Here is an 11,713-nt window from a genome sequence, read left to right on the forward strand (position 1 = left end):
TATTTAATGCTCCACTCCATCCACAGCGACTGATGGACAAGACTCTGTCCAGGACTCTATATTTAATGCTCCACTCCATCCACAGCGACTGATGGACAAGACTCTGTCCAGGACTCTATATTTAATGTTCCCCTCCATCCACAGCGACTAATGGACAAGACTCTGTCCAGGACTCTATATTTAATGTTCCCCTCCATCCACAGCGACTGATGGACAAGACTCTGTCCAGGACTCTATATTTAATGCTCCACTCCATCCACAGCGACTGATGGACAAGACTCTGTCCAGGACTCTATATTTAATGTTCCCCTCCATCCACAGCGACTGATGGACAAGACTCTGTCCAGGACTCTATATTTAATGTTCCCCTCCATCCACAGCGACTGATGGACAAGACTCTGTCCAGGACTCTATATTTAATGCTCCACTCCATCCACAGCGACTGATGGACAAGACTCTGTCCAGGACTCTATATTTAATGCTCCACTCCATCCACAGAGAACGTATACTTAAAAACAGAGGTACTCTATATTCAATTAAAGTATTGAAATTATAACAAATATTTAAAAAATATATTTTTATTAGGTTTTATTGAAGTTGTCATTAACAAAAACACATTCTCAGTCAAGAACATAAAGAACATAGCTTCTTCTCTATCTCATGCTTTTTCAGGCCCCCTGATTGGGTAAAACTCTTTCCACAATGGGAGCATTTGAAAGGCTTCTCTCCAGTGTGCATTCTCTTATGTCTTTTCAGTTTTGCTGATTGGGAAAAACTCTTTCCACAATGTGAGCATTGGTAGGGCATTTCTCCTGTGTGCATTCTCTCATGTCTTTTCAGGCTCACTAGATGGGTAAAACTCTTTCCACAATGTGAGCATTGGAAAGGCTTTTCTCCTGTGTGTGTCCTCTCATGCTCCTTCATGTTTGCAGACGACCTAAAACTTCTTCCACAATGGGAACATTGATAAGGCTTCTCTCCAGAGTGTACTCTCTCATGCCTTTTCAGGGACCTTAACTGGGTAAAACTCTTGCCACACAGAGAACATTGATAAGGCTTTTCTCCTGTGTGTATTCTCTCATGTCTTTTCAGGTTAACTAACACAGTAAAACTCTTTTCACATTGGGAACATTGGTAAGGCTTTTCTCCTGTGTGTATTCTCTCATGCCTTTTCAGGTTAGTTAACACGGTAAAACTCTTTCCACACTGGGAACATTGGTAAGGCTTTTCTCCTGTGTGTGTCCTCTCATGCTCTTTTAGATTCCGTAACTTAGTAAAACTCTTTCCACAGCGGGAGCAGTGATGTGGTCTCGCTGGTTTGGGCGTCTCTGGGTCTGGTTCCCCTGAAGGACTGTTCCTGCTGTCAGAGTGGGTGTCTGGTCTTTCTCCTGCTAAAGACAAAAAATAGCATTCAATTAAATACTAATCAGAGACCAGAATGAAACCAGCACATGATAAAACTGTCTACCTATGAGGTTTAAACCAGAAATGATTCCTCATTTAAAGAAAAACTTGGTGGCTACTATAATAATAATAATGTAGAGCTTCAAGTATAATCTGCTTTCATGGAATGAGCAGAGCTCTATAATAATAGATAATGTCATGGTTACAGGCTGAGCAGAGCTCTATAATAATAGATAATGTCATGTTTACAGGCTGAGCAGAGCTCTATAATAATAGATAATGTCATGGTTACAGGCTGAGCAGAGCTCTATAATAATAGATAATGTCATGTTTATAGGCTGAACAGAGCTCTATAATAATAGATAATGTCATGTTTATAGGCTGAACAGAGCTCTATAATAATAGATAATGTCATGTTTATAGGCTGAACAGAGCTCTATAATAATAGATAATGTCATGTTTATAGGCTGAACAGAGCTCTATAATAATAGATAATGTCATGTTTATAGGCTGAACAGAGCTCTATAATAATAGATAATGTCATGTTTATAGGCTGAGCAGAGCTCTATAATAATAGATAATGTCATGTTTATAGGCTGAACAGAGCTCTATAATAATAGATAATGTCATGGTTACAGGCTGAGCAGAGCTATATAATAGATAATGTCATGGTTACAGGCTGAGCAGAGCTATATAATAGATAATGTCATGGTTACAGGCTGAGCAGAGCTCTATAATAATAGATAATGTAATGTTTACAGGCTGAGCAGAGCTATATAATAGATAATGTCATGTCTTTAGGCTGAGCAGAGCTCTATAATAATAGATAATGTCATGTTTATAGGCTGAACAGAGCTCTATAATAATAGATAATGTCATGTTTATAGGCTGAACAGAGCTCTATAATAATAGATAATGTCATGTTTATAGGCTGAACAGAGCTCTATAATAATAGATAATGTCATGTTTATAGGCTGAGCAGAGCTCTATAATAATAGATAATGTCATGTTTATAGGCTGAACAGAGCTCTATAATAATAGATAATGTCATGTTTATAGGCTGAACAGAGCTCTATAATAATAGATAATGTCATGTTTATAGGCTGAACAGAGCTCTATAATAATAGATAATGTCATGTTTATAGGCTGAACAGAGCTCTATAATAATAGATAATGTCATGTTTATAGGCTGAACAGAGCTCTATAATAATAGATAATGTCATGTTTATAGGCTGAACAGAGCTCTATAATAATAGATAATGTCATGTTTACAGGCTGAGCAGAGCTCTATAATAATAGATAATGTCATGTTTACAGGCTGAGCAGAGCTCTATAATAATAGATAATGTCATGTTTACAGGCTGAGCAGAGCTCTATAATAATAGATAATGTCATGTTTACAGGCTGAGCAGAGCTCTATAATAATAGATAATGTCATGTTTACAGGCTGAACAGAGCTCTATCATAATAGATAATGTCATGTCTTCAGGCTGAGCAGAGCTCTATAATAATAGATAATGTCATGTTTACAGGCTGAGCAGAGCTCTATAATAACAGATAATGTCATGTTTACAGGCTGAACAGAGCTCTATAATAATAGATAATGTCATGTTTTTAGGCTGAGCAGAGCTCTATAATAATAGATAATGTCATGGTTACAGGCTGAACAGAGGTCTATAATAATAGATAATGTCATGGTTACAGGCTGAGCAGAGCTCTATAATAATAGATAATGTCATGTTTTTAGGCTGAGCAGAGCTCTATAATAATAGATAATGTCATGTTTTAAGGCTGAACAGAGCTCTATAATAATAGATAATGTCATGTTTATAGGCTGAGCAGAGCTCTATAATAATAGATAATGTCATGTTGAGCAGAGCTCTATAATAATAGATAATGTCATGGTTACAGGCTGAGCAGAGCTCTATAATAATAGATAATGTCATGGTTACAGGCTGAACAGAGCTCTATAATAATAGATAATGTCATGGTTACAGGCTGAACAGAGCTCTATAATAATAGATAATGTCATGTTTTTAGGCTGAGCAGAGCTCTATAATAATAGATAATGTCATGGTTACAGGCTGAGCAGAGCTCTATAATAATAGATAATGTCATGGTTACAGGCTGAACAGAGCTCTATAATAATAGATAATGTCATGTCTTCAGGCTGAGCAGAGCTCTATAATAATAGATAATGTCATGTTTACAGGCTGAGCAGAGCTCTATAATAATAGATAATGTCATGGTTACAGGCTGAGCAGAGCTCTATAATAATAGATAATGAGGACTACAGTATTTTGATCAATGTCATAGGATGCATTGACCCATTGTTAACGGCCCTCTGTTTGATGGTGATACACTATCTGACAGCGTTAACCATTTCTACAGTACAGAACTACATATTCAAGTATATTACTTCAGTAAAAACCACACAATAGCTTAACAACTGCATAGTATTTACTTCTGGTTTTGAGACGGTACTCACTGGTGTTAATTATATCTCCAATCTCTTCCTCCTCCTCCTCCCATGTGACAGTAATCTCCCCTCCTCCTTCACTCCAAAGACGGCATCCTCCTCCTCTTTCACTCTGAAAATATCTTCTTCTTTCACTGTGACAGTCAATTCCTCCTCTTTCACTCCCAAAGCGGCACTGTCTTGTTTCTCTTCCTCCACAGTAACATCCACCTCCTCTTCCTCCTCTTCTTTCACTCCAACAGCTTCACCCTCTACTTCTTGTTTAACTGAAACAGCCTCCTCTTCGTCCTCCTCTTTCACGGGGGCTTCTTTCTTCGTCCAGCAGACCTCCTCTTCTTTAGCAGGTGGGGTGTAGCTTGGTGAGCTCATGGTCGAGGATGTTAGCAAGGTAACGCTAGCTAGCTATCATTAATTAGCTTCTAGGCTACTGGTAATTTAACCACCCATCTAGATGGCTAACAAAAACATAAATAAAGAAATGAAGGGTAACTAGATACGACATAAACGTGTTTTAAACTAACTGAAACGTCTAAAGCGCTTTAATGTATATGTTTTATGTATGTTCCGAGGTGATTGAATCAGTAGCCATGTTGTTGAAGAAGCGTTCCGTCCACTAGATTATACGTCACATTAGCAACGTCTCATTAAATGCGGATATCGCCATCTGCTAACTGGAGTTGGTAACGCAGTTGCTGAAAATGTTTATTTTCATTTTATTAATTAAATAATCATTGATATGAAGACATACAAAGGAAACTGTGTTGAGTGATAATTTAAAACATACTTTAAGGTAATTTCTTATAGATTCATTTTATTTTTTACTTAGATAAAAATATCAGTCATCACATTTTCATACACCTTTAGCTTGATGACCACTGCACAAATTAAGCAATTGAAACAACTTAAATTCAAGAGTTCTCAAGGTATATATATATATATATATATATACACACACACACATATATATATCAAATCCAATACATTTTGCAAAATCCAAATCATATATCATATCAAATTAATTTACAATATCAAATCAAAGAGGTTTGAATGTTAGAATCAACCAAATGCAAATTCTATTCAGCTGGGTTTTTTTTTCATTTTACATTTTGAAAATATTGAAATCATATTCTGAACAACATTGAAGGGTTTATACTCAAAGTATATTGGCTAAAGGTTGCTTCCTAAATTCTAAGACACTTCACGGAACACCAAATACAGGTTTAGTTCCTAAATTCTAAGACACTTCACGGAACGCCAAGTACAGGTTTAGTTCCTAAATTCTAAGACACTTCACGGAACGCCAAATACAGGTTTAGTTCCTAAATTCTAAGACACTTCACGGAACGCCACAAATACAGGTTTAGTTCCTAAATTCTAAGACACTTCACGGAACGCCAAATACAGGTTTAGTTCCTAAATTCTAAGACACTTCACGGAACGCCAAATATAGGTTTAGTTCCTAAATTCTAAGACACTTCACAGAACGCCAAATATAGGTTTGGTTCCTAAATTCTAAGACACTTCACGGAACGCCAAATATAGGTTTAGTTCCTAAATTCTAAGACACTTCACGGAACGCCAAATACAAGTTTAGTTCCTAAATTCTAAGACACTTCACGGAACGCCAAATACAAGTTTAGTTCCTAAATTCTAAGACACTTCACGGAACGCCAAATACAGGTTTAGTTCCTAAATTCTAAGACACTTCACGGAACGCCAAATACAGGTTTGGTTCCTAAATTCTAAGACACTTCACGGAACGCCAAATACAGGTTTAGTTCCTAAATTCTAAGACACTTCACGGAACGCCAAATACAGGTTTAGTTCCTAAATTCGAAGACACTTCACGGAACGCCAAATACAGGTTTGGTTCCTAAATTCTAAGACACTTCACGGAACGCCAAATACAGGTTTGGTTCCTAAATTCTAAGAAACTTCACGGAACACCAAATACAGGTTTAGTTCCTAAATTCTAAGACACTTCACGGAACGCCACAAATACAGGTTTAGTTCCTAAATTCTAAGACACTTCACGGAACGCCAAATACAAGTTTAGTTCCTAAATTCTAAGACACTTCACGGAACGCCAAATACAGGTTTAGTTCCTAAATTCTAAGACACTTCACGGAACGCCAAATATAGGTTTAGTTCCTAAATTCTAAGACACTTCACAGAACGCCAAATATAGGTTTGGTTCCTAAATTCTAAGACACTTCACGGAACGCCAAATATAGGTTTAGTTCCTAAATTCTAAGACACTTCACGGAACGCCAAATACAAGTTTAGTTCCTAAATTCTAAGACACTTCACGGAACGCCAAATACAAGTTTAGTTCCTAAATTCTAAGACACTTCACGGAACGCCAAATACAGGTTTAGTTCCTAAATTCTAAGACACTTCACGGAACGCCAAATACAGGTTTGGTTCCTAAATTCTAAGACACTTCACGGAACGCCAAATACAGGTTTAGTTCCTAAATTCTAAGACACTTCACGGAACGCCAAATACAGGTTTAGTTCCTAAATTCGAAGACACTTCACGGAACGCCAAATACAGGTTTGGTTCCTAAATTCTAAGACACTTCACGGAACGCCAAATACAGGTTTGGTTCCTAAATTCTAAGAAACTTCACGGAACACCAAATACAGGTTTAGTTCCTAAATTCTAAGACACTTCACGGAACGCCAAATACAGGTTTAGTTCCTAAATTCTAAGACACTTCACTGAACGCCAAATACAGGTTTAGTTCCTAAATTCTAAGACACTTCACGGAACGCCACAAATACAGGTTTAGTCCCTAAATTCTAAGACACTTCACGGAACGCCACAAATACAGGTTTAGTTCCTAAATTCTAAGACACTTCACGGAACGCCAAATACAGGTTTAGTTCCTAAATTCTAAGACACTTCACGGAACGCGAAATACAGGTTTAGTTCCATACACTTTTCTATCGATGAGATCAGAGGTTGTTGTTGCTTCACTGTCCTAATTAGTGTAGTGACGTCAATCTTACCAACAACCCTCAATGCTATTCTCATAGAGATAGATAGAGAACTCTAGTGGCCAAAACTCTGTTTTAGCATGGGCTATTCTCATAGAGATAGATAGATAAGAGAACTCTAGTGGCCAAAACTCTGTTTTAGCATGGGCTATTCTCATAGAGATAGATAGAGGACTCTAGTGGCCAAAACTCTGTTTTAGCATGGGCTATTCTCATAGAGATAGATAGAGGACTCTAGTGGCCAAAACTCTGTTTTAGCATGGGCTATTCTCATAGAGATAGATAGAGGACTCTAGTGGCCAAAACTCTGTTTTAGCATTGGCTATTCTCATAGAGATTGTCTGTTTTAGCATGGGCAGCGCCATTGTCATTGAGGACTTTCACCATTTTGAAGTAGTCAACTGGATGGGACTTCCTATTGGTTAAGGAAGGACCACATGATTCCATCCAGGTCATCAAGAGGGATCAGCGAATGAATTATACTTCCTTACTGCCAGTGTACCTGTTCAAACCCTCTAGGGGGCAGTATGTACCCTTTCAGTTTGTTTACCAAGTCCCCCAGCTCAAGCTGCACCAGTTTAATCAGCTTCTTGATATGACACACCTGTCAGGTGAATTGGATTATCTTGGCAAAGGATCAATTGCTCACAAACAGGGATGTAAACAAATTTGTGCACAAAATGTGAGAGAAATAAACTTTGTGTGCCGTATGGAAGATTTCTGGGATCTTTTATTTCAGCTCATGAAACATGGGACCAACACTTCACATATTACATATACATATAGTCTATTACATGTATCCTATACTGACTAGTCTATTACATGTATCCTATACTGACTAGTCTATTACATGTATCCTATACTGACTAGTCTAATACATGTATCCTATACTGACTAGTCTAATACATGTATCCTATACTGACTAGTCTAATACATGTATCCTATACTGACTAGTCTATTACATGTATCCTATACTGACTAGTCTATTACATGTATCCTATACTGACTAGTCTAATACATGTATCCTATACTGACTAGTCTAATACATGTATCCTATACTGACTAGTCTATTACATGTATCCTATACTGACTAGTCTATTACATGTATCCTATACTGACTAGTCTATTACATGTATCCTATACTGACTAGTCTATTACATGTATCCTATACTGACTAGTCTAATACATGTATCCTATACTGACTAGTCTAATACATGTATCCTATACTGACTAGTCTATTTATCTATTAGGTCTAATACATGTATCCTATACTGACTAGTCTATTTATCTATTAGGTCTAATACATGTATCCTATACTGACTAGTCTATTTATCTATTAGGTCTAATACATGTATCCTATACTGACTAGTCTATTTATCTATTAGGTCTAATACATGTATCCTATACTGACTAGTCTAATACATGTATCCTATACTGACTAGTCTATTACATGTATCCTATACTGACTAGTCTAATACATGTATCCTATACTGACTAGTCTAATACATGTATCCTATACTGACTAGTCTATTACATGTATCCTATACTGACTAGTCTATTACATGTATCCTATACTGACTAGTCTAATACATGTATCCTATACTGACTAGTCTATTTATCTATTAGGTCTAATACATGTATCCTATACTGACTAGTCTAATACATGTATCCTATACTGACTAGTCTAATACATGTATCCTATACTGACTAGTCTAATACATGTATCCTATACTGACTAGTCTATTACATGTATCCTATACTGACTAGTCTAATACATGTATCCTATACTGACTAGTCTATTTATCTATTAGGTCTAATACATGTATCCTATACTGACTAGTCTAATACATGTATCCTATACTGACTAGTCTAATACATGTATCCTATACTGACTAGTCTATTACATGTATCCTATACTGACTAGTCTATTACATGTATCCTATACTGACTAGTCTATTTATCTATTAGGTCTAATACATGTATCCTATACTGACTAGTCTATTACATGTATCCTATACTGACTAGTCTATTACATGTATCCTATACTGACTAGTCTAATACATGTATCCTATACTGACTAGTCTAATACATGTATCCTATACTGACTAGTCTATTACATGTATCCTATACTGACTAGTCTAATACATGTATCCTATACTGACTAGTCTAATACATGTATCCTATACTGACTAGTCTATTTATCTATTAGGTCTAATACATGTATCCTATACTGACTAGTCTATTACATGTATCCTATACTGACTAGTCTAATACATGTATCCTATACTGACTAGTCTATTACATGTATCCTATACTGACTAGTCTAATACATGTATCCTATACTGACTAGTCTAATACATGTATCCTATACTGACTAGTCTATTACATGTATCCTATACTGACTAGTCTAATACATGTATCCTATACTGACTAGTCTATTACATGTATCCTATACTGACTAGTCTATTACATGTATCCTATACTGACTAGTCTATTACATGTATCCTATACTGACTAGTCTAATACATGTATCCTATACTGACTAGTCTAATACATGTATCCTATACTGACTAGTCTATTACATGTATCCTATACTGACTAGTCTAATACATGTATCCTATACTGACTAGTCTAATACATGTATCCTATACTGACTAGTCTATTACATGTATCCTATACTGACTAGTCTAATACATGTATCCTATACTGACTAGTCTAATACATGTATCCTATACTGACTAGTCTATTACATGTATCCTATACTGACTAGTCTAATACATGTATCCTATACTGACTAGTCTAATACATGTATCCTATACTGACTAGTCTAATACATGTATCCTATACTGACTAGTCTATTTATCTATTAGGTCTAATACATGTATCCTATACTGACTAGTCTATTTATCTATTAGGTCTAATACATGTATCCTATACTGACTAGTCTAATACATGTATCCTATACTGACTAGTCTAATACATGTATCCTATACTGACTAGTCTAATACATGTATCCTATACTGACTAGTCTATTACATGTATCCTATACTGACTAGTCTAATACATGTATCCTATACTGACTAGTCTAATACATGTATCCTATACTGACTAGTCTATTACATGTATCCTATACTGACTAGTCTAATACATGTATCCTATACTGACTAGTCTAATACATGTATCCTATACTGACTAGTCTAATACATGTATCCTATACTGACTAGTCTATTACATGTATCCTATACTGACTAGTCTATTACATGTATCCTATACTGACTAGTCTATTACATGTATCCTATACTGACTAGTCTAATACATGTATCCTATACTGACTAGTCTAATACATGTATCCTATACTGACTAGTCTATTTATCCATTAGGTCTATTACATGTATCCTATACTGACTAGTCTAATACATGTATCCTATACTGACTCTAAATAATGATCTCTAAATAATTAGATATATTTCTTTCTCTCTAATCATAAATCAACCAAACAACATTTTCCAAACTTTTCAGCCTTGACGTGTCCCCTTTTCAGCCTTGACGTGTCCCCTTTTCAGCCTTGACGTGTCCCCTTTTCAGCCTTGACGTGTCCCCTTTTCAGCCTTGACGTGTCCCCTTTTCAGCCTTGACGTGTCCCCTTTTCAGCCTTGACGTGTCCCCTTTTCAGCCTTGACGTGTCCCCTTTTCAGCCTTGACGTGTCCCCTTTTCAGCCTTGAAGTGTCCCCTTTTCAGCCTTGACGTGTCCCCTTTTCAGCCTTGACGTGTCCCCTTTCCAGCCTTGACGTGTCCCCTTTTCAGCCTTGACGTGTCCCCTTTTCAGCCTTGACTTGTCCCCTTTTCAGCCTTGACGTGTCCCCTTTTCAGCCTTGACTTGTCCCCTTTTCAGCCTTGAAGTGTCCCCTTTTCAGCCTTGACGTGTCTGTCCCCTTTTCAGCCTTGATGTGTCCCCTTTTCAGCCTTGAAGTGTCCCCTTTTCAGCCTTGACGTGTCCCCTTTTCAGCCTTGACGTGTCCCCTTTTCAGCCTTGACGTGTCCCCTTTTCAACCTTGAAGTGTCCCCTTTTCAGCCTTGACGTGTCCCCTTTTCAGCCTTGACGTGTCTGTCCCCTTTTCAGCCTTGACGTGTCCCCTTTTCAGCCTTGACGTGTCTGTCCCCTTTTCAGCCTTGACGTGTCTGTCCCCTTTTCAGCCTTGAAGTGTCCCCTTTTCAGCCTTGACTTGTCCCCTTTTCAGCCTTGACGTGTCCCCTTTTCAGCCTTGACGTGTCCCCTTTTCAGCCTTGACGTGTCCCCTTTTCAGCCTTGACGTGTCCCCTTTTCAGCCTTGACGTGTCTGTCCCCTTTTCAGCCTTGACGTGTCCCCTTTTCAGCCTTGACGTGTCCCCTTTTCAGCCTTGACGTGTCCCCTTTTCAGCCTTGACGTGTCCCCTTTCCAGCCTTGACGTGTCCCCTTTCCAGCCTTGACGTGTCCCCTTTTCAGCCTTGACGTGTCCCCTTTCCAGCCTTGACGTGTCCCCTTTTCAGCCTTGACGTGTCCCCACTAGAGTGGAAGAATTGATGGCTTTACTGAAGTGAGACTCTTCGGCAGAGCGATCGTGAGATCACGTGTTCTGTGTTATTAAGGTGAGAGATTATCCTTGTGTCGCAGTCAAAACAAAATACACATTTTTAAATGTTAATCTTAAACAACAAACAAAAGAGATGTTGCAGAGGTCCTGGATTACTAACCCTATGTACCCTACATACCCTACGTACCCTACATACCCTACGTACCCTAACCCTACATACCCTACGTACCCTACGTACCCTACATACCCTACGTA

At 37.7% G+C, this 11,713-nt stretch overlaps 1 protein-coding gene and 1 long non-coding RNA gene across 3 annotated transcripts; one reads left to right on the forward strand and one right to left on the reverse strand.

Annotated features, from left to right (window-relative positions):
- Positions 1-571: 571 nt before the first annotated feature.
- Positions 572-4,127, reverse strand: LOC127918089 (zinc finger protein 239-like; the record flags this gene model as incomplete). The annotated part of the gene is made up of 2 exons (XM_052501276.1): positions 572-1,391; positions 3,893-4,127. Coding segments are annotated over 2 exons (1,002 nt in total), but the record flags the coding sequence as incomplete, so codon positions are not given.
- A 3,491-nt stretch (positions 4,128-7,618) lies between these two features.
- Positions 7,619-8,841, forward strand: LOC127918093 (uncharacterized). 2 transcript variants are annotated; one of them, XR_008098776.1, is made up of 3 exons: positions 7,619-8,062; positions 8,271-8,466; positions 8,697-8,841. It is a non-coding gene; the product is annotated as an uncharacterized LOC127918093 (long non-coding RNA). The 2 variants fall into 2 exon arrangements; XR_008098775.1 differs by having other exon boundaries at positions 7,693-8,090.
- Positions 8,842-11,713: the final 2,872 nt, after the last annotated feature.

This window comes from Oncorhynchus keta, unplaced genomic scaffold (genome assembly GCF_023373465.1).
Source record: "Oncorhynchus keta strain PuntledgeMale-10-30-2019 unplaced genomic scaffold, Oket_V2 Un_contig_13151_pilon_pilon, whole genome shotgun sequence".
Lineage (NCBI taxonomy): Eukaryota > Metazoa > Chordata > Actinopteri > Salmoniformes > Salmonidae > Oncorhynchus > Oncorhynchus keta.